The sequence below is a fragment of the Etheostoma spectabile genome, chromosome 7 (genome assembly GCF_008692095.1).
Source record: "Etheostoma spectabile isolate EspeVRDwgs_2016 chromosome 7, UIUC_Espe_1.0, whole genome shotgun sequence".
Taxonomy (NCBI): Eukaryota; Metazoa; Chordata; class Actinopteri; order Perciformes; family Percidae; genus Etheostoma; species Etheostoma spectabile.
The window spans coordinates 30,338,886-30,363,064 of NC_045739.1; the positions used below are offsets into that span (position 1 = coordinate 30,338,886).

Consider the following 24,179-nt stretch of genomic DNA (forward strand, 5'->3'; position numbering starts at 1 on the left):
ACACAAGATTCCCCTTCAAAACGGTTGAAAGATATTCTTAGCACTGGTTGTTATACACAGGCTTGTGGATGTGGCAGTAGAAATCAGCTGACAGAAAAAACACACTTGTTGTAACTTAACTATAGTGGTATAATGAACCAGACCTCTTGCTGGGCAGGCAAATTTTCTCATTAAAGGAGAATGCACTGAATTTAATCAAAATGTTGCATCTGCACAAACATTTCCCATTAATGTTTCCTTCACACAGGTTTGGCTCATTATTTTTTGCATGCATTTTTTTTTGGATGCATCACAGCGCTTTTCTCCCCTGACCAATATTGAAAATGACCTAAAATTTAGCATAATCAACTCTAAGTCATTTCAAATTATAATGCTTACTTTGAATTTGGTTTAAAGACACTTTGTTTTCATTTCTCAAATACTTTGTCAATATGAGGATTAAACCTCAGTTTCATTTTTGGTTCTCCAGGTCATTACTGGGTTTTTCTACATACATTACAAGTTTGTCTAAGTGTCAGGATATTTTTAATTTCTAAAAGCTTTGAGAACTTTTCGAACCAATTTCGTACTGACATCTTTCTCTCAACTCTGCATGACCACGTACTATAACTTTTTTTCCCTGTCTTCCCCGGCATCGTTTCAACAGAAGTTGCGTCCAAATGGATCCATTTACAAATGACTCAACACTTCATATTCCAGACCTAGAAGTGCTGTTGTTTCTGCTACAGCATAAATACAGAAACACCAAAAAATGGAGAAGAGGCGGAGCATGCGCTTTAAGCTTGCACGCTGTATACAGACAGTAGAAGAGACCATAAAACAAGAAGGAGACAACAAAAATGTCTACAGAATCATAGGTGTGGACCGATTAAGTTGAGTCAAATCGTGGCCAAGGACGGGTGGTCATGCCATTTTATGAGCTTTGCCAGGCGATCTGTTACGCTGATCGACAGAATGACTCAAGCAAGGCTGAAAAAAGTAAAAGGGAGAGGGGAAGTAGGGAGGTAGACGCCATGGACAGGAACGCAGCGATGGGAAGGTAGTGGAGTCTCAGGGGTGAGGGCACTTGGGGAAGTGAGGAGGAGCCAGGATGGTGGAGCCGAGGAGGAGACGGAGACAGGTGGAAGCAGGGTGCCGTGGGAGGACAAAAAGGTGAGTAAAACATATAACATGGAGGAACAGAACGCTCGAGGACTACAACGGCTTTTGAGAGTTTCCCCAGGGTGACTGGAGCAACGATCAAGCAAAGATGGTCTGAAGAGCCGGGGTTAAAATACTGTTCTTGATTGCAGATGGAAGGCAGGTGTTAGCGGGGGGAGCAGGTAATTGTAGAATGGGAATCAGGTGTGTGTGGTCAGCTGGCAGCAGCAGGAGGAAGAGTAAAAAAGAAAACGGCAGGTGCTAACAGGGCGGGCCAACAGAAAAAGTCACGGCCTCCACTGGCCCCGCCCACTTTACTCACTGGCCCACCCGGCCAAGTTTGATCAAAATACGTTTTGTTATGGAAAATATTGAAATGTATGCAACAACAGAAATAGTAACAGAGCTAGTTGTGTGTTGAATGTGTCTTCTCTTCTGATCAAAACAAAACTGTTTAAACCATAGAATGAGGATCAGACATGGGACGTAGGTGGTTGCTATGGTAACAACAGGCAGACTCGCTGGGCTTTGTTCAGCAACTACTGTTAGCTACCTGGCTTTTTACACAATGTACCATGGACGTGTTAAGCTATGCACTGTTACAAGTTACCGTGACAACAATGGCTTCTCTCGAAAGTGGTACAAACAGTTTTCTTGGATGTTGTAGAGTGTAAATAATGCAATTCAATTCAATTTTATTTATATAGCGCTAAATCACAACAACAGTTATCTCATTGCGCTTTTCACAAAGAGCAGGTCTAGACCGGACCCTGGAATGTTATTTACAGAAACCCAACAATTCCCAATAACCCAAACTCCCTGCTTAGTTGTGTCACTTATATTAAGTTTCTTAATTTGAATGAAGGTAAAACGGAGCGTATTATTTTCAGCACTCCAGGCATGCAGGATGGTCCAGCTTTGAGTTTGGGAGCTCTGGCATCTTACACTAGATCAGCTGTCAAAAACTTGGGGGTTACTTTTGATTGCAGCATGACATTTGATAAGCAGATCAGTAATGTTGTTAAAATGAGCTTTTTCCAGCTTCGTCTGCTGTCTAAAGTTAAGTCTTTTCTGAGCAGGCACAACCTAGAAAAGGCCATTCATGCTTTTATTGGTTCAAGGTTGGACTACTGTAATGCTCTCTATGTTGGTCTGAATCAGATGTCAATCTCACGCCTTCAACTTGTGCAAAATGCTGCTGCTCGCTTTTTAACAAATACATCTAGACGTGCACACATCACTCCCATTCTCTACACCCTGCATTGGCTCCCGTTGTGTTGTAGAATAGATTTTAAGATTTTATTGTTTGTTTTTAAGGCTTTAAATTGTCTCGCCCCAGAGTATTCGTCTGAAATTTTAACTTTGCGTAGCACAACCGGTCATTGCGATCTTCAAATCAGTTGGTTTTAGAAGTCCCAAGTTCCAAGAATAAAAGGTGGGGTGATCAGGCTTTGGCAGTTGCTGCCCCGAGACTCTGGAACAAGCCACCCCCTGATATTTGCACTGCTACAGATGTAGCTCTTTTTTTTGTTAGAAACATTGGCAAAAACAACATCATAGAGTGACTAAGGCTCTGTCATAGCACTTTCTAAGGTATGACAGCCGACAGACACATCTGGGCTAAACCAAGTGAGGAGGGGCCTCAACAAAGGACAAACAAAAATGTTTGAAGTTGGGAAATGAGAAGCACCATCCTCTTTCCTGGAAGACAGGATGATTCCTTTTTAGAGTGGCCTGAAAAAGCCAAAAAGCCTTTCATTTTAATATATAATATAACATAACTTTAATGGATGGATTTAACGGATGTGTGATTTCACCGTGATTTGGAATGAACCTGGCTTAACAAGAGGATTCCATTTCAGAGTAGCCTGAACAAGAATAAAAATGTAGTTTTAACAGCCTGAAAAAGGTTTCAAATATAGCTTTAAATGGACATTTACCGTAAGTCTTTAATTTTAAAATCCTACATCAGAATAGTCCAATATTACCTGAGTGACACACTGGATATGTGTTGTCTCACCGGGATTTGGAATGAGCCTGGCTTAACAGGAGGATTCAATTTATAGTTGCCTGAAAAAGAGTAAAAATATGGTTTTAACAGCCTGAAAGACATTTCAAATATAGCTTTAAATGGACATTTAAGCCTTTAATTTTAAAATCCTTTGCTAAATCCTAAATCCTAACATGTCAGCTTTTAGCAGTGATTACATGTCAATGTTGGGTTGACAGCATCTTGCACATCCCCCAAGAGGCCGAGCAATCAAGGCAAATACACCTCTAAACCGTTGAAATTAAGAAAATATCTCCTCACACAAAATGTAAAATATCCCATTGGAGGATAGCGGCTGCCAGTGACTGACGGCACATATCGCCAATTGCTTCTGGTTTATTGCTTTGAAAAGTGGTACTTATTTGTGGTACTTCTTTGGATTTATGTATAAATAATGTAAAAGCATATACAATTAGTAAACAAAAATGAGCCTGCTCCTTTTTGAGGATAATCAAAGCAGCTCATTATATATGACAGGGCTGTCCAATATGTCTTTTACACAGTACATACTTCTTTTGACTACTGATTAAATTCCCTAGAGGACCCAGTGGGTCTAAATTTATTTTTCTCTCTTTGTATTTGTCCCTTTCAGATGATAAAACAATCCCCAATACATGTACAGTGCATTAGTTTAAAAGGAAATGAATGCTGGAGGGAGCAGGAAAAATAAGTCCACCACTTCATATTGGGACTTGAACCAGCAACCCTCCACTTTCCAACCCAACTCCTTAAGGGCTGAGCTACAGACTAAAAACTATCTGAATATAGATCATCTACAGTTTGTTGTTAATTAACATCAGCAACAGATAACATGTAGAGCATTTTGACAGCTACTGTCATAATAAAAACAACTGGAGACTGTATACAAGCGAATACATGGGTCTGAACACCCTAACAGGATGTGGGTGTTTCTGTGACTTCCTGTTCAGCCTGAACAGCTGTAGTCTATAAAAGTTAAAATGCAGTAAACCATTCAGAGGGAGCTTTTAGGGAAGAGTCAGTGTGAAGTGGACCCTAGGTTGCAGAAATATGCAGGAAAATGCAGGAAATGATGGTCATTGGTCCCTCTTGGATTGAGATTCCTGTGTATACTGTTTGAATAAAGCTGCAAATGATTTGAAATCCATGGACTCGTCATCTTTAAAGTCTTCATCACCGTCTCCTGATCTCAACCCTTTATCAGCGGCCTGTTAAAGAAACCCGTGAACGTGCATCTAACCGAATTACTTCAGCCTGGCTCGGCCTTCAGGAAATGGACCAAGCCAAGATGCAAAGATTAGACTAGGTCAAGCCTCGCTTTCTCGGTTATCCTGGATTCATAAATAATTCTTTTGTGCAATACCTCTGGACTCAGTTTATCACTCTGCCCTCAGATTTATTACAGGAGACCCATAGGACACTCACCACTGTACTCTTGTATGTTTTTATCAATACATCTCTTGTCAGACATCTTAAATAGCATCTGTGATGAACTGGATAACAGGACTTTACCAAACTCACTCTACAAATTGCCTTATGCTTAAAGTGCCACAGGTTAACTCTGAGTTTGGTAAATCAGCTTTTAGTTTCTTTGTGCCAAAAGCATGGAACCCCCTTCAAAGTTCACTTACGCTTGACACTCACTACCCCAGGGGTCCATGCCACAAAGCTTTTGTTAACCCTGAGATGAGGGAAACTTCCAAAAGGGAGGTTAATCAAACCTGAGAGAGGGGGGGTAACTCCAGCCCCTTTCACAAAGAGAGATAACTTAACTTCAGAGTCAGTTACTATGGTAACTGAGGCTGTGAACCTAACCTGGTCTGGAACAGGTTGTCTTCAAAAAAGCTCGCTCTGACACAGTGCTCTTTTATTCATTCATTCTGTATCGGGCCCATTTTAGTACATGTTGTTATCTGCATGAATACAAAAAACAGCTTATTTATTAACTCATTAAACAGTTGGTTTATTAACTGTGTTAGGCAGACTATAAAACATTTTTGCTCCAAACTTGGCATTTCCTTTTGTCGACAATCCCGCTGATGAAGGAGCTGTATTACTTTGCAGGGAGATGATATTGAAGCCCAAACTACAGTGGCTTGCATAACTTTACACCCCCATGATGAAGTTGATTAAAAAGAGGAATAAAAAAACATCTTTTGGAAAATGATCTTAATGCCTTAATTCAAAAAAATTAGGAAAATCCAACCTTTTAAGGACACCAATTTTCTTTGTGAATGAATAATGTATTGTAAATAAATAAATGTTCTTCCTCAAAATACAGGGGCATAAGTATTCACCCCCTATGTTAAAATAAAGGGGGCATAAGTATACACCCCCTATGTTAAATTCCCATAGAGGCAGGCAGATTTTTATTTTTGAATGCCAGTTATTTCATGGATCAAGATTCTATGTATCCTGATGAAGTTTCCTTGACCTTTGGAATTAAAATACCCCCCCCCACATCATCACATACCCTTCACCATACATAGAGATTAGCATGGGGAACTTTCCATAAAATCATCTCTCAATGTAAATCAAACCAGCTATTAAGCTAACTGAAAAAAAACATGCCAATCTCTGTGTATGGTGAAGGGTATGTGATGATGTGTGTGTGTGTGTGTGTGTGTGTGGGGGGGGGGGGGGGGGGGGGGGCCTGCCTCTATGGGATTTTAACATAGGGGGGTGTATGCGTATGCCCCCTGTATTTTAACATAGGGGGTGTATACTTATGCCCCCTGTATTTTAACATAGGGGGGTGTATACTTATGCCCCTGTATTTTAACATAGGGGGGTGTATACTTATGCCCCCTGTATTTTAAGGAAGAACATTTTTTTTTATCTACAATACATTATTCATTCACAAAGAAAATAGAAGCCAATCATGTCGCAGAGTTCAGGGAGGACCAACGTGGAAATGATTGACAGCTATTCCTTCCAGTTAAAACTAGATGTTACGAAACAATCCTACCTTTTTAGCCAATATGAAGACAGATTGATTGATACCAAACTTGACCAGAAAATTTTAACCCTGTGATGGCTGCAGCTGTGTCAAAGCAAAAATAGGGTTAGGGGTTATCTTCTAACTTATTCCCTGTTACATAATGTTCTTATTCATCAATCTTTTAATTACTTATTTCCATAAATGTATGTATATAGTTATTTCAGGTATGTGTGTGATTGATGTTGATGTGTTTTGTATTTGAGAAGTTTAGTATTTTGCAGTTTTTGGGCTTTTTTCCTTTTCAAAAGGAAATGAGAAAAACACACAGACATATCTGTAGATATAACTTCATATAAAACCCATTTTCTGAGTGTTTTTCTTCTGGATGTTTTCTGTATTAAGTTGAGACATGTGGCTAGGGCACTGGTTTTGTGTGTAGCCCATCTAATACGCTTACAGTAATGTTTTTCACACTGACACTTGGAACAAAAAATTGAGAGTGTTAACTTCCCAATGACCTCAGGCACATCCCAGAGGGCCAAAGTACTTTGGAGCTGTAGCACTTCTTTTGCAAAACATGGCGAGAAAAGCATGTATTTTCAAGTGTCTCTAGTCTTCTTGTCCCGCACCGGTTAGTTAATCTATTTCTGTGAGACGTGGTTGCCATGGTTATCTTTGAAACAACTCCTTATTTGGAAAACACTTCAGCTAGTTTTACACAATTTATCTCTCAGGTGTGGGGTTGTGTTACCTCATACTAACCTTTCTTTTTGGCAGATCCTTAGAACAGATGAAATACATTTGAAAACCTACATGCTTATACATCATATGCTTATAATATTCCACCTATCAGAGATATATAGTTTTACAGGACAGCAATGCAAACATAGAATATGATATATTGCTGCAGATTAGGAGCAGGAATTAAAATGAGCACAACTTTATACATCTACAGCACTAAAATGCATTACATTTTACTACACAAGAAGTACTTTTGAAACTTCAGGTCAGTAAACAGGCAGTGTTCTGTAGTCTGCAGAACAACTTTCTTATTGGCTATATTAGCATGTACATAACCTGGACTATGGTCATAACATCTACATCTCACATCTTATAACTTATTCCCTGTTACATAATGTTCTCATTCTTATTCGGTCAGTCAGTTTATAGGTTATTATGTTTATGTTTTATAGTCATAGTCAATATGTTTTCATGATCTACTGCACTGTTCACTTTTGCACTTTTGCACTATCATCACTACACACAGTCTACAATAGTGTCTCACCTTATCATAGTCGTTGAATTTCTGTAAATGATTTTTTAATTTTAATTTCAATTTTGATAAATAAAAAGAATGTTGTGGTATATGTGTTTATGTGTATGTATGTGTGTCTGTGTGTATATGTGTGATATGTGTGTATATGTGTGATACATAAGTATATATGTGTAATATACTGTATGTGTGTATATGTGTGATATGTGTTTATATTTGTGATATACTGTATGTGTGATATATGTGTGTATATTTGTGATATACTGTAAGTGTGATATATGTGTGTATATATGTGATATGTGTGTGTATATGTGTGCTATATGTGTGCATATGTGTGTATATGTGTGATATATGTGTGATATATGTGTGTATAAGTGTGATATATGTGTGTATATGTGTGAAATAGGTGCGACATATGTGTGATATATGTGTGATATATGTGTGTATATGTGTGATATATGTGTGTATATGTGTGATATATGTGTGTATATGTGTGATAAATGTGTGATATATGTTTGTAGTTGTGTGTATATGTGTGATATAAGTGTGATATATGTGTGTATATGTGTGAAATGTGTGTGTATATGTGTGATTTATGCGTGTATATGTGTGATATATGTGTGATATATGTGTGTATAAGTGTGATACATGTGTGTATATGTGTGAAATAGGTGCGATATATGTGTGATATATGTGTGTATATGTGTGATATATGTGTGTATATGTGTTATATATGTGTGATATATGTGTGTATATGTGTGAAATATGTGTGTATATGTGTGATATATGTGTGATATATGTTTGTATTTGTGTGTATATGTGTGATATATGTGTGTATATGTTGATATATGTGTGATATTGTTTGTATTTGTGTGTATATGTGTGATATATGTTGTGTATATGTTTGGTATAGTGTGATATATGTGTGATATATGTATGTTATGTGTGATATATGTGTGATATATGTTTGTATTGTGTGTATATAAGCACCAAAAATTTTTTTTCCCAAAAAACCTTTTAAATTTTTTGAAAACCCCTTTCCCCTCCAAAATTTCCCCTTTTTTTTTTTTGGGAAAATTTTTTTTTAAACCCTTTTTAAAAAAAAATTTTTTTTTTTTTTTTTTTTTGGGTTGGGGGAATTTTTGGTTTTTTTTGTTTTAATTTTTTTTAAAATTTTTTTTGCTTGGAAGTTTTTTTTTTTTTACCCAAAAAAATTTTTTAAAAAAATTTTTCCCCTTTTTTGGTTTTAATTTTTAAAATTTTTTTTTTTTAATTTTTTAAATTTTTTAAAAAAAATGTTTTTTTTTTATTTTTTTGGGGGGGGTTGGGGTTTTTTTTGGGGGGGGAAAAAAAATATATGTGTAAAATTTTTTTTTTTTTGGGGGGTTTTTTTTGGGTTTTTTTTGGAAAGGGATAAGGGGGAAAATTTTTTTTTGGGATTAAATTTTTTGTTTTTTGGTTTTTAAAGGGGTTTTTTTTATGGGGTTTTTTGGGGGGGTTTTTTATATTTTTTTTTTTTTTTGTTTTTTCCCTTTTTTTTTTTTAAAAAGGGAAATTTTTTTATAATTTGGTTTTTTTTTTTTTGGGGGTTTTTGGGTTTTTTTTAATTTTTTTTTTTATTTTTTTTTTTTTTTTTTTTTATTTTTGGTTTTGTGGTTTTGTATTTGGTTTTTGGGGGGTTATTTGGTTTGTTTTTTTGTGTTTTTTTTGAAATTTTGTTTTTGGTTTTTATTTGTGATTTTGTTTGTATTTGGGGGTTTTGTGGGTTTTGGGGGGTGTCTATGGTGTTATTTGGGGATTTGTTTTGTTGTTTTTTGTTGGGTAAACTGTTTTGTTTTTGGTGTTTCTCTGAAAATTTTGTGTTTGGCTTTGTGTGTTGTGTTTGTTGGGGTTTTTTTTGTCTTTCTACTGGTGCCTCCCCCCTTTTCCTTGGGGTGCCCCCTTTCCCCTTCTATCTTCATCTTCTTTTCTTCCCTTTTCTTTTTCTTTACTATCCTTTTTTCTTTTCTTCTTCCCCCCTTTAAAACCCCCTTTGGTTTCCCCCTTGAATTTCCCTTCCCCCTGTTTTTTTGGGCCCCTTTCAAGCCAATCCCCCCTCCCCCCGGCTCTTCCCCCCTTTGCCATGGCCCCCCCTTTTTCCCCCCCCCCTTGGGCCCCCGAACCCCCTTTTTCCGAGCTTGGGGGTGCCCCCCCCTTCCCCCCCCTGGCCCCCTTTTCGGGGGGGGGGGGGGGGGGTTGGGGGGGGGGGGGGGGGGGGGGGGGGGGGGGGGGGGTAATTTTCCCGGATTTTCTTCCTTCCCGATCGATTTGCCCCCCCCCACCGCTTTGAAAGGTAGGTCAAATTTTACAGTTTTTACCGAATTAAAAAACCCAACCACTAGCAAATGCAAACATTTATTTTCTAATGTATTAGATTAAAAATTGATACCTTTTTCAATGGTTTTTTTTCCATTTTTTTGTAACCTGAATTTCAAAAAAATTGCAGTTTTCTAAATAAAAATCCCTTGTTTTTTTTTATCCTAACCCACAAACCCCATCTGTTTTTGAGACAAGGGTGTAAAGTTCTTTTTAAAAAACATTTATTTTAAACCCCCAATTTTTACCGCAAACCGTGCGGGGCCCCGGGGGGGGGTTTTTTTTAATATCTGGGTTCAGATCCTTTTTGGTTGTTAATTCAACCGTTTTCTTATTTTTTCACTGTGTAACCTATTGATGTGCTGTTGTTCATCTACAAAAGATCAAAAAGCTGCATTCGTAATCAAGGATTTTATGAGAAAGGAAATTAATTCCATCATCAACATCAAATGTGCTTTTCAGGATTCAGGCTTATTTCAGTTTAACAGCACAAAGCATGATTTACAAAGCCAATAAATACAAGGTTTCTGAGATCTATCTATCTATCCGTCTATCCCTCCATCCATCCATCTATCTATCTATCTATCTATCTATCTATCTATCTATCTATCTATCTATCTATCTATCTATCTATCTATCCATCATCCATCTATCATCCATCTATTTATCCAACATCCATCCATCCATCCATCTATCAATCATCCATCTATCTATCTGTCTATCATTCATCCATCTATCTATCTATCTATCTATCTATCTATCTATCTATCTATCTATCTATCCATCCATCCATCCATCCATCCATCCATCCATCTATCTATCTATCTATCTATCTATTTATCTACCCATCATCCATCTATCATCATCTATTTATCCAACATCCATCCATCCATCCATCCATCAATCATCCGTCCATCTATCTGTCTATCTATCTATCTATCTATCTATCTATCTATCTATCTATCTATCTATCTATCCATCCATCCATCCATCCATCCATCCATCCATCCATCCATCCATCCATCCATCCATCCATCTATCTATCTATCTATCTAGATTTTCCCCCCTTGTATTGTTTTCTTACTCTTTCAGCTTTGCCTTAAGTGCATACTCCTGAACATGTATTTACTGTCACATCCACCCACGTCAGATACAAAAGCAACCTGTTATGATTTACTATTTAATACAGTCATTCTTTGTTTATTGCAACACCAATGGCACTTTTCCATTGCCCTATTGTTCTACTGTTTACAATACTCATAGGGCTGTTTGTTTACATGTATGTGTGTTCACATCTGTATGCATATGCATGTGTATGTGTCTACATTTACTCTTATATACAAATTGACAGTGTGTGCAGCCTGGCTTCGTTGCCCTTGTTTTCAGCCATGTGTCTATATTTGTGTATGTTCTTTGAGAGAAAGAAAAAGCCAGAGTGAAATTCCTTGTATGTTTTCACAACCTGTGAAACGTTTGGGCAGTGGATGTCCGCATGTGATGTGACAAAAAAGTAGAATGTACTGGGGGGGGGAGCAGCATCTAGACGGGGTTTAGCGAGAAGTATGTGAGTGGAAAATTCTGCATAGGGAGGTTGGTCAGGGGACACAGGACTTTTACCCGGGGTTCGTGTCCCGCATGTGTCCCTAACCGTCCCGTGTGTCATGGAAGTGTAAGCCCCCCCCCCCACAAGCTTTTCCTTCCCCCTCCTGTTGTCTTTGGATCCAATTTGACCCCTTTCCAAAAAGTTTCGATGTCAAAAATGTGGGTTTCTGTCAATCAAATTTTCCCATAAAGTAACGTGGATGGTTCCGAACAACGCTCCTCACAAGTTAAATAAATAATCAGGTCACTACTTTCATTGAATTTGGGTGTTTTTTGTCAATTTTATAGCATTTGGAGAAAAAACAATTGGTAAAAGAACTTTAAAAAAAAGTGTCAAAAGTGAATACAATGTGAACAAATGTCAAATAAATTGACAAAACAGAAAAAGGGACAAATGTGAAAAAAAGCTTTAAAAATTGGGGGAAAAATCCACGAAAATTTCAGAAGACTCAGAGAAAGTTGACAAACATTGAAAAAGTGACTTAATCATTGGAGGAAAAACAAAAGGGTCGAAAAAGACAACCATAATTTTGATAAAAGGCTTTTTGGTTTGAAATTCTGACTCAGAAAAACAAAAACTTGGCGGTGGGAAGACAACACGAGGGTTAACCTAACAACGTCAAAAGGGATGGCAATAATCGGCAATAATCCTGAGCGTGTTATACGACGCTAGGGGAGACGACCAAGCGTGTGTTATACGACGCTGAAGGAGACGACCAAGCACGTGTTATATGACGATAAAGGAGACGACCAAGCTTGTATTATATGACGCTAAAGGAGACGACCAAGCGTGTATTATATGACGCTAAAGGAGACAACCAAGCGTGTTACATGACGCTAAAGGAGACAACCAACCATGTGTTATTTGACACTAAAGGAAACGACCGAGCGTGTGTTATATGACGCTAAAGGAGACAATCAAGCATATTATATGAAGCTAAAGGAGACAACCAAGCGTGTAATATGACGCTAAAGGAGACGACCAAGCGCGTGTTATACGACGCTAAAGGAGACGACCAAATGTGTGTTATATGACACTGAAGGAGACGACCAAGTGTGTTATATGACACTGAAGGAGACAACAAACCATTTGTTATTTGACACTAAAGGAGACGACCAAGCATGTGTTATATGACGCTGAAGGAGACAACCAAGCACGTGTTATATGACGATAAAGGAGACAACCAAGCGCGTGTTTTATGACGCTAAAGGAGACGACTAAGCGTGTTACATGACGCAGAAGGAGACAACAAACCATGTGTTATTTGACACTAAAGGAGACAACCAAGCATGTGTTATATGACGCTAAAGGAGACAATCAAGCATATTATATGAAGCTAAAGGAGACAACCAAGCGCGTGTTATACGACGCTAAAGGAGACAACCGAGCGTGTGTTATACGACGCTAAAGGAGACAACCAAGTGCGTGTTACATGACGCTAAAGGAGACAACCAAGCGTGTTATGTGAAGCTAAAGGAGACAACCAAGCATGTTATATGAAGCCATAAGAGACGACCAAGCGCGTCAAATAACGACAACGGCACCTGACCAAGCGTCCGTACTTTACGAGATGGGAGTAAGAATGTGTTGGTAAAACTGAATCGGATTGTTTCTATGAAAAATAAACCTTTTGTGTAATGTAGTTGTAAGCAGATCCAAGGACGTGTTCTTATTAATGTGATTGTCAAATGTTTTATACCTGCTCAAATTATTTCTGAACGAAGTATTCACTTATTTTTACCTAGGCGTACTTTACTCTCAACGACAGCCGAGGCGATTCATCAGCTGATGAAGACCATTCGACGCAGCTCATCATTCTGAGAAGAAAACTGACCTTGAGTTTGTGTTCGATTTGTGTTTATTTCTTTTTGTCAATGTCCAAGGCTTTCTTTGTGAGTGCTGAAGACATTTAGAAACCCACATGTGAATGACGTGCACGGGTGTATCAACAGTTCTAAATGCTTAAAAATATGTGCAACATGTGTGTGTAATCAAACATGCCTAAAACACACACACATGCAAACATATACACATACATTACATGGAGAGATGTCTGACCAGTATGTCTCATGTAAGTATGATTGCATCTATGTTATGGGTTGTCAGGCATTCATCAACTGTTTATGCAGCAGTTATGGATGCTTCATAGGTGACAGATACATTAATAACCCTGTTATGGGCCTATTTCCAAATACTTTCCTTAAACATTTGATGCTAATTATAAAAAAGTTAAAAGCTGCATGTTTGCCTGTAGACATTTTTGCATGTTTGCATGACCTGTTGTGCTTCGCAATAATTTATATTGTTTATTAATCACCAGTGGGGATATTACAACTTACACTCTGTTTGTTAGTAATCAATACACACAGGTCTTAAATACACACACATGCTCAGGATCTATACATGCACAAGTGGAGAGATGTCAGAGTGAGTTGGCTGCCAGTTCTGGACCAGCACCATGAGCAGTTAGGGGGGACGGTGCCTTGCCCAAGGGCACCTAGCAGTGCCCAGGAGGTTAAGTGGCATCTCCAGCTACCAATCCATGATCGCCATTTGGTCCATACAGGGACTTGAACCGACAACCCTCCAGTTCCCAACCCAACTGCCTACGGACTGAGCTACTGCCAACCCCTCTTTGACAAAAATACATAATATAACTTGACCATTAATTCAGATTAACAATTGAAGGGGTACAAGGAAACACTTAAACCCAAACATCTATCTGACCTATTAGTCCTAAATAACGTAGTTCGGTCTAGGAAACTCTGCGGGACATTATTGGAAATTAATAAAATTCTCTCCTAAAAAATATCCTTAAACCTCTTTACAACTCCTTACAACACTTTGCTTTTTACTTAAAGCTCTGTCTGTCTGTCTGTCTGTCTGTCTGTAGTTGATTTTAAGCTGCAGTGGGTTACAGGTTTACTGTTGCTGCCAGATCATGTAGCACATTGTAAGTCAGATTGAGGGCGTTAAAATTGATCTGCTGTTTTATGGAGAGCCTGTAGTGCCACAAGGACAGAGGAGATCTTCTCACATCTTTAATGTATTGTCAATATTATAGGACACGTTGGATGACTTGTTGATTGAATATAGTACCACGCAACAGACAAGTGCATTTTACAGCTGAATGATAAAAGCGTTAATAGTTCAATTTCTTTATTTTTTCCAGATCACGAGATTAGGTAATGAAGGTGAAGTTAAGGTATTTTTTAACTGAGTGAGAAAGGTTTCCCACCACTGACTTCTATGGAACACCATAGGATTGTGACAGATTGTCAGCTGAACTATGCAATCAGATAGTGATGAGTCACTGCATTACAAACAGAGTGGACTAGTTACCCCAGAAAAGGTGACTGTGCGCTGGGTACAGAGCCCCGCAAACTGCTGGTCGTGTTGCTCCATCAGGTCAGCGCTAGTTGGTAGTTCAGTTACCCCAGAATAGGTGACTGTGCGCTGGGTAGAGCCCCATGAGATGCCGGTCGTGGTGCACTCTCACTCCCACAGCCTGTCTTTGCCTGGCTCTGTTCTGAATGTGACTGAAAACCACGCCCCCTGATTTACATAAAATAATTGGAATTAAATAGAGAGGAACATCCATAAATGTGGCATTAGAAAACAAAAGTCCACGGAAATAAATAAGCGTGGACTTATGAAATAAAAGTACCATGAAATAACTAAAAGTAAAAACTTTTTATGTATGAGGATTTACATATTTTAAATTTTGCCTTTATTGCCTCATTTATTTATTGTATGCTGTATTTCAAAAGGCATATTTGTTTATGTATTAATTCATGAATTTATTAATTTATTTAACATTGAATAATACGGCATTCCATATCGATAGCTAGCAAAGAACAAAAAAAAGTTGAATTCGTGCCCAGGGCATTTTCCTTCCTATACTTCTAGATTAAAGTCTGGAAAACAGTCAGACATTTTTTGGAGATAATTATTCCATGAATTTGTTCCTGGAGAGTTAGAACTGCAGATATTCTCAGTATCAATAGCACAGACAATTAATTAATGTATTCTTAAATTTGAAGCTATCGTATGAGGAATTAGAGAAATATGAGCGTTGGGCAAATTACGCAGGGCCAGTTAATTATAACTTCTACCCAATGTGCGTGCGTAAAGTGGAAGGCTGGGCGCGCACACACGCAGCATATCACTGCGGGGGAACAGCTGCTGTCAGACGCGTTGTTCGGAGTGGGAGTGCGTGTTGGAGTGAGGGCTATGGACGATTTATCGACAGATTCGCTTCTCAGACTGGAACAGTCTTCACTAAAACAAGCCACATGGTGTAATTTTGGCTCATCCGCGGGCTTTAAATAACCTGAAAATGAAACGCATGGACGACGGTCGATGATCTCTGTGTTTCCCGGTTGTTTGCAAAAGAAATGTTTTAAGACTGGATTGTCTCACTCGGATATGGCACATCTTGGTTTCCAATAAGAGAACTCCACAGCGTCAGACGCGTCTGCGGCGGCAGAGACCAGTGGAGGGACTCGGAAACTTGTTAGGTCTCTGTTTTGGAATCGGAGCTGCCACGGCTGTCATAGAGCGAGATAAGGCCATGTTGAACTCCCTCATACTGATGCTCAGCTGGACCGTGTTCTCGGAAGTGGCGAGAGCCCAGAATGACACGGAGCCTATTGTCCTGGAGGGGAAATGCCTCGTGGTCTGCGACTCCAACCCGACCACGGACTGGAAGGCTTCGTCCTCCCCGCTCGGCATCTCAGTGCGCGCCGCCAACTCCAAGGTGGCTTTCTCTGCAGTCCGGAGCAACAACCACGAACCGTCGGAGATGAGCAACAAAACGAGAATAATCTACTTCGACCAGGTTAAGACCATTTTTTAATGAACAATACCAATGTCAGAAAGTGGTTGAATTCGCTTTTAATAACACTTTGTAATTCATCAAATTCCATATCTGTCACAACCTGCCAGTTCTTTCTTGTCAATTCTGGTCGTTTCTTTTTTTTTGTTGATACACCTTCATCCTTTTGCTCGGTTCTCACTGTGTGATGCAGAACATTAAAGTGTTAAGTTAAGTGCAGCTGCAGCCCAGATTTTAGTTTGAGGCTAGTTGCAGATCGCATGTGTGGATTCTGTAGTGCACGTTATCACGCGCAGGCAGGTTGGGAAAGTGACTGGATTATGTTTGGGAGAGGGCATCATCCTGCAGAGTCTGCACACGCAGTCATCAGCTTTGCCTCAAGCTACCCCACGTAGGTATATGATGCACAAAAAAGACAACATGATTCATACAGCGGTGGGTGGAATAAGGTGTTTGTAACATCAGCGCACTGATCTTCCCTCTCATTTGAATGACATAACATGATCTCTGGCTGTTAAAACAGGGCAAGTGATCTGATTGGTGTGGGTCATGTGCACGCTGTTGCTATGAAAGCAACACTTGTCAAAGGTCGTGGCTGGGGCTGCAGTGGTGACTGGAAATGCCTGAGACCCTGCAGGGTGCAGAGAGGGGCTCCTGTTTCCCCCATCTCCATCACCATCTCCATCTCCATCTCCATCACCATCTCCATCTCCATCTCCATCTCCATCGGACCCAAAGACGTTAATAATTTTTCTGGATTCCTCACTCAAAACCCTGTTTGTCTAATGACACTCATGAGGCAGGTTAAATGCAATGCCGACTGATTTATTCAGGGTGGATGGTTTTTAGCAAGCAAAAGTATGAAACTAAGTTATTTATTTATCAACACTCTCATATCATTAGGTTATGTTATGTGTCACATGAAGAAGCAGTATCGAGGAAGCGTCTGATTCATTTGAGGTGTGAAGTGTGAAAGAAAAATCATGCCTTTGCCCAAAATCGGTCTATTAAATGTTCATCAAGCATCATTTTTGTATCTTGTGTCAGTGAGGAAAGTTTAATACTAGGTTTGGATCCATTGAAAGAAAGGTTGAGTTGAACATGTTAAAGCGTGTTGCATTCAGGTTGCGTCCGAGCAGCCTGTGTGCATTATATTTAATCCTTAAAGTCCATTCAAATGAAAGCCTTTGTTAAAGTGCTGGGTATATAACTACTTTTCTTCCTCTCTTTCATAGGTTCTTGTGAATATAGGAAACTACTTCACATTTGAATCAGTATTTTTGTCCCCAAGAAAAGGCATCTACAGTTTTAACTTCCATGTCATTAAAGTGTACCAGAGCCAAACCATACAGGTATTACTTTTGTTCATTTCACAGAGCTGTGCAATGGTTTCAGTTGTTAAACTGTTTCAGTATTGGAGTGGGACAAAATGTCTACTTAAAGGACTGGACTGTGTGTGTGTGTAGGGGGGGATGTAGTAAAGACTCTCCACAGAGATTGTAAAAAAAAACAAAAAAAACTAAACCCTCCCACCAATATCTCAAAGTAATATTGAGTATTTATTGGATTTCCTTTCAATAACTAAAAGAGATAAAGCAATATACTTTAAGATGGTATACCCTAACCTTAACATTTAACCTAAGTATGTTAATGGAGGAATACTTTTCATATTTTTTGCATTTGATCTTTTTTTTAAATTAATCTGCAAGTGGAAATTGAAATAGTGACATCTTAAGTCTCAAAAAAGCAATTAAAAGTTATATTTTTCTCTTTTTATTTTGATTTTACTCTTGATTGTTTATGAAAGTATGTGCAGAATATAAGAGTTCGCTATAGGTTTACTGTTCATTTTGTTTGTTTAAAAAGTTTTTTTTAGTTTTTTATTTATTTGTTACACGTCCGAAAAAGATAAATAATCTAATTGAAATAAAAATAAAATACATATGTTTTAGGTATTTACTTTGTTATTTTACATAATTTATTTTGTTTGGGGTGTATTATATATTTAATTCTCTGTACATTTATTTGCTAGATCTTATTTAAATATTGTACTAAACTGCTTTACTTTTGCTTTAGTTTAGTTCTACGTTACTTTTTCTATTATTTATTTATTTGCACAAATAAATAAGACACAAAACCCATAATGAATTATAGCTGCAAGCAGCGTTGGGCCCTCACTCCTCTGCTACATCATACAGTTTATTAGCTGCAAAGGGGCGTGGCTAAAACATAGGGGGCGTGGCAAACCATTACCAATTAATAAGGAACTCTCTGCTGAGTTGAATGATATCTCACACGAGGGTCAGACAGGTCATAAAAAGGGGCGTGGCCACAGCAAAGGGGGCGGGTCAGACCATTCACCAATCAAAAAGAAACTCTGATTAGTTTAATGATACCTCACACAAGACTGTACCTTGAATGGGTCACCAGTTATGAAAGGGGTGTGGTTTAAACATATAGGGCGGGCCAAACCAACACCAATGAAAAAGGAACTCTGCTGAGTTTAATGATACCTCACACAAGGGTCTACCTTAAACCTTTCAAATGTTATGAAAGGGGGCGTGGCTTAAACATAGATTGTTGATGATGTTTGTCATATAAGGCTGATATCCTGTTGCCAGTGAGGGGCGCTATGACCAAACGTCAATTTTGGCCTAAAAATGTCCTCAGTCCTGGACTCTTATATGGCAAATTTGGACAATGTACTAACTTCTTTATTCATTGATAAATGCTCAAAATGGCCACCACACCTACACCGTTGGATTAAAAGTTTTGCTAACTTTTCATCCTTAAGGTGTTGAGCTGGTAGAGACTGAATTTGAAGCCCATTTGATGAAATTTCTCGGAGGAGTTTGTTAAAGTATAGCACTTTGTCTTTTAGGTCTACTTCCTGTTGCCACTAGGGGGCATTATGACTTTGTCATCAGGGGCGGACTCTGATGAATCCTGAAAAGTTTCGAGCCAATCGGACAATGTATACTCAAGTTACACCCACTTCCTGTTTTGATGGCAAAACGCACAAAATGGCCGCCCCGCCACGGCTATGCCCTAAGGCGTAATTACGATGGCACAGACCAAATTTGAAGTTGATCAGATGAAATCTCTATGAGGAGTTCGTTTGATGTGGCAATGGCCAAACCCACACTAATTTCAAACTTTCAATTCAAAATGGGGGACTTCCTGTTGGGTTTAGAGTATGGCTCCCAGGAGCGTTTTTTTTACGTCTTGACATGCTACTTAGGTGTACCAAGTTTTGTCAGTCTACGTTAAACATTCTGCAGGGGCTCACTAGGCTTGAAGCGACCGCCTATATTGGTGAGTTTTTGAGCATGTTAAGCCCCTCAAAAAGGCGATTAATTTGAGTTTTTTTAAAGAAATTAAAGAGAGAAGGAATAATAATTCCTTCAGTTTCTGTAGGGATTTTGCCACTGTTGCTCGGGCCCTAATAAAGGACCAACAGGGCGGATACCGAGATCTCACAAAGAAAAATACAGACATTTACCTCCCTCTGTAATAATTTACATACAGTCCCTTAATATGAACTCATTTGCTTATTTGTTAAAAGAATGGTTGTTGGATTTTCTTGACCACTTTACCTCTATTTGCATAAAACTAATAAAAATAGAAGTTTCATTGTAGAGCAGCTGAAACCTTATGTCATTTATCTGACATGCAATAAGCTCTCATTAGTATTTGTATGGTGAGATTTTTGTAGTACAAGAGGTCAAGATGTAGTGAATGAGACGTGAACTATGCCAACACATATCCTACAAGCTATTCCTTTTGAATTACAGTTGCTAATTGTTATTTCTGTTGTCCAGGTGAACTTAATGTTGAATGGGAAACCAGTCATCTCTGCTTTTGCGGGGGACAAAGATGTAACACGTGAGGCGGCCACCAACGGAGTCCTGCTCTATCTAGAAAAAGAGGACAAAGTCTACTTAAAGCTGGAAAAGGGAAACCTAGTTGGTGGATGGCAATACTCCACATTTTCTGGCTTTCTTGTGTTTCCTCTGTAACAAAAAAAAAAAAGAAAAGAAAAGAAGATTGTAAGCTCACTGACTTTTTCATAATGTGTTGTCACTGTATAATCAAAACGTTGCAGCTGCGTCCGCTGGATCTTGCAAAATTGTTGAAAATGAAAGATGGAAGTGGATCAGAACAGAGAGGAAATGGGACTTTGGAAATCGTTCATATTCTCTGTACGCGCTGAGAACTTGTCCAGCTGAAAGAGACTTGAAATCTTCCCCATCGCTACTCTATGTTCCTGTCACTCAAGCGAGGAGCACTAAAACATCCCAAAAGTACTTTTTCAACTTTGACTTGTCAGAGTATATTTAGCATACTGATGTTTTTCATGGCAACTGTTGCATTCAAGTACATCTGCGTTTTAGGTGTAAACTGTAAATGCTTGTGTAATTTTTGTGACTTGTCATCACCAAACATTGTAAGTATTGTGAGGGCATCTTCTCTGGAACTAATTGTTCCAGATCAAGAGTTGGTCAAATACGAGTAATGATGCAAAACATTAATTTGAATATGATTTTAAATGCTTATTGCATTATCATTAATAAAATCAATGCTTATTGCAAAGCGTGTTAAGTGATCAAGGCATGGATGGATAAATGAACAGGGCCCCTGGTCACAGGGCCCCTTCCGCCCTAACTCATTGGACTCCCTGGGCTTCACCTGCACTGTCACTAAAAGACTCCAAATAAAAACCACATTACGACCACAAGGACACACAATACGACTACAAATGGATGCAAAATGGCCACGAAGCATTTAAAATAAAGACTACAAAGAGATGAAAATCCATCTCATAGACGTAAAATAACCTTAAATACACAAAACAAGGAGACGCAAAATGACCACAAAGACACAAAATGACTCTAAAGAAATGCAAAGCAACCACAAGGAGACGCAAGACGGCCACAAAAATAACACACAAATTGACTACGAAGACACAAAACAACCACAAAGACACACAAAAGACCACAAAATAACTATAAATGACCTCAAAGGACAGGTTGTTGGGTCTGCTCATTCAGTCTGGAGAGATTGGGGGCCTTTTTAAGTCTGTGCACAGGGGCCCGTTGTGTCATGATCCGCCTATGACTTTATTGAAACGTGTCTAAACATCTATGCTCACTGCTGATACCAATATGTTTTGCTTTTGATGAATTATAGTGGACACTTTAACCATTTCTCCTAGAAATCACATTTATTCACCACAAATTCGTTTTGAGGGAAATGTGATTCTTGCCTGGATTGTGTGCAGTTGCAATGTTATCTTCAATGGCAATGTGTTACTGTGTACTTTTACTGTGTACTATTACTGCGGCTCTGGACACTGGCGTTAGCATCCTGAGTGCAACACACAGTCAGCTTTAGTCCACAGAAGCACTTTGGTAATCAGTGTTTTTATATGAACAATTAATCAAATGACTACTTTTATGTGAACAGTGTTGCATGTAGAGGTGAGCACACACAGAGAGTAATCCCTTAAGATCTTAAGTAATCCCTTAAGATCCCTTAAGAGCTTTTTTTGTTTTTGGAGCTCATTGTTTCCGTGTTATGTCCCACAACCTTTGTGTTTTGGTTAACTCTTACGGTGGCGGTACAATTGTCCGTTCCACTCTATTCCTATGGGTGACATCAAGTGTACGCAAAGCATTCTGGGAAGGCGTGTCAGAAAGCTGGCCGTTGCCCATCTTTATGCAAATGACTGTTGAACATGACGCGAGTATCCAGTGGGAGGGAGGCTGTTAGCCGCTACATGCTACGTGTGCAGTAGCTGTTAGCAGTTAGCTGTTAGCCCGAGGGAGGCTCTTAGCAGCTACATGCTACGTGTACAGTAGCTGTTAGCCGTTAGCTGTTAGCAGTTGGCAGTTAGCCGGAGGGAGGCTGTGAGCCGATACATGCTACATGTACAGTAGCTGTTAGCTGTCAGCCTGACGGAGGCTGTTAGCTAACACACTGAACAAACCGGTTACAAACATGGACTTCTCACTTAACTTTGTACTTTAAGGAGCAAAGATTTAAAGCTGTAAAGTGCCGGGAGGGTTTTCATGGAGTTAACATGGTGGACAGTTTGAAAAGAAGAGTCAAACAATAATTCCCAGCTTCTGTTTTTATTTTATTGTATTTTCCAGCAGAGGAAAATCTTTCAAACTTGTCCATCTGAAATGAAGACAGATTCAGCAACTGCATGGCCTATTTCTCGCTTAAAATGTTTTCAGAAACACGTTTCAGTGAACTATTGTCGTAAAATATGACATTGTATTCCATCGGAGACGCCATGACAGTGGTTTGAAATTCTCGAGCAGCCAGACACGTGACGTGTTCGTCCAATCAGCTGCAAGTCAGGGGTGTGGAGCATCAACCATGTACTGTATGTATGATATCGTGGCACCAGGCTTCAGTCGTGTCACAAAAAAGATCTGTTACTGCTGTTGGTTTTTGGCTTCAACAAGCAGCTGCTGTCAGCACATAAAGCTTAGATAAACTCAGTGGCGCTACTTTCCCAACATAGTGGAGCATTTAGAAGGTAAAGAGACAGATATTTCCCTCAGGAGTTATCGGAGCCCTAAACACAGCTAAAATGAGACTAACAGAACACAGAACATTGGACGTGCATTCATCATGGGACACAAATCTGACTCAAAATAAATGCTAATGTTGCTTAGTATCTGCTCATGTGGACATGGGCAATTTCGTGCAAAAACGAATAAGCTATATCCTCTTGAAATGTGATAATATGCCAATGTGTACAGGTTTAAAATGAATTGTCTTTTTTAATATTTAACCACAATCTTGACCTTTCCCTTACGTTAACCATGTGCTGAGAGTGCCTAATCATTACCATACAAATTATCAATAATGCTTGAGTTGCTTTAGTTGCGAGTTGATATTGTTGGAAAAACATATAAAATACATTGCCATTGAACATTTTGTGACTTCCATCCAGAGGTTTTCTCATTGGAGAAACCTAACTCAGGCAGCATTGCTTTTTTCTCAAAATGTATGTGCTGTTGAAGAATAATTGTGTATAAATGTCATTTCTACCTGTGTATATGTACTAGACCTTGCACAAGTCAACTTGTGGTTTATGGACCTTAATAAAGTTTAATGGACGTCTGAGAACCTTAATTAGTTAAGGTAACAAACAGATTCCTGTCAGTGTTGGGGAGCGTGACAGCTTCCACTGGGCAGCGTGGGATAACTGATGAATCCATAAACTCCTTAATTGTTGCTCTTGAGCTCCGTGTAAGCTTACCATATGTGATGCCTCCCCCTTCACGTCTACAGCAGAGGTATTGTCTGCCTTACTGCAGTGTGTGCTGCTGGTGCAGTGTGTAGCTGCATTGTTAAAATCAACTTAAAAGCTTGCTGAGGCTTTTCCAGACAGCTTGTTTAAATCATTATTTCACACTGAAATAACAATCTGCACCCTCATCAGGTTGAACCTCTCTGAAGTATCTAATTTATGTTGATATGTTTGCTGGCATATCTTTTGTCAGTGACTGATAAGTTGCCTTTGGCATCATTGGCAGCTTTTTTTTTTGGAAAACATTTGATGTAAGCGATTGTTTTTCCGTTTTCCGATGTGAAAGAAGAAGCGAAGGAATGACAATGTGACAATGTGCAGCTCAAAAAGCCTCTTGAAGATTTACAGCTACATTTGTGTCACACTTCATACCGACAGTTGCTCACGGAAACAGGGCTGAATTTACTCCAATATTAATAGAGCAAACAGTCACTGACAGAGCTGAAAGAATGGTGGGATTTATTCAAACACCCTGCTATTTATTATGACACCAAAATTTATTTTTGCTAGGTATAAAATAATGCATATGTCCTGGGTCTGCCTTACTTTACGTTTGTGTCACATTGTTTGGCTTATAATGACCGTGGAAGCCCAGTCACAGGGAAATATAATCGCTTTGTTTTTCATTTCAATGCTGCAAATGTAAATCTGTGGGTAAAAAGGGTTCAATG

General features: G+C 38.9%; 1 protein-coding gene and 1 long non-coding RNA gene across 2 annotated transcripts; both read left to right on the forward strand.

Annotated features, from left to right (window-relative positions):
* The first annotated feature begins 742 nt into the window (after positions 1–742).
* LOC116692729 (uncharacterized) lies at positions 743–20,520 on the forward strand. Its single transcript, XR_004332767.1, has 3 exons — positions 743–802; positions 13,002–13,004; positions 20,509–20,520. It is a non-coding gene; the product is annotated as an uncharacterized LOC116692729 (long non-coding RNA).
* cbln4 (cerebellin 4 precursor) lies at positions 15,521–20,215 on the forward strand. The gene is made up of 3 exons (XM_032521216.1): positions 15,521–16,181; positions 17,414–17,530; positions 20,000–20,215. Exons 1-3 carry the CDS (start codon positions 15,915–15,917, stop codon positions 20,195–20,197), a joined length of 582 nt encoding a protein of 193 aa, XP_032377107.1. The 5' UTR covers positions 15,521–15,914; the 3' UTR covers positions 20,198–20,215.
* Positions 20,521–24,179: the final 3,659 nt, after the last annotated feature.

What these genes read in the sequence shown, in the direction of transcription:
- cbln4 (XM_032521216.1), top strand. Translation starts at nt 15,915, where the DNA reads ATGTTGAACTCCCTCATACTGATGCTCAGCTGGACCGTGTTCTCGGAA. An exon ending in GAATAATCTACTTCGACCAG is followed by an intron (nt 16,182 to 17,413) that starts GTTAAGACCATT and finishes TCTCTTTCATAG; the next exon opens with GTTCTTGTGAATATAGGAAA. An exon ending in ACCAGAGCCAAACCATACAG is followed by an intron (nt 17,531 to 19,999) that starts GTATTACTTTTG and finishes TCTGTTGTCCAG; the next exon opens with GTGAACTTAATGTTGAATGG.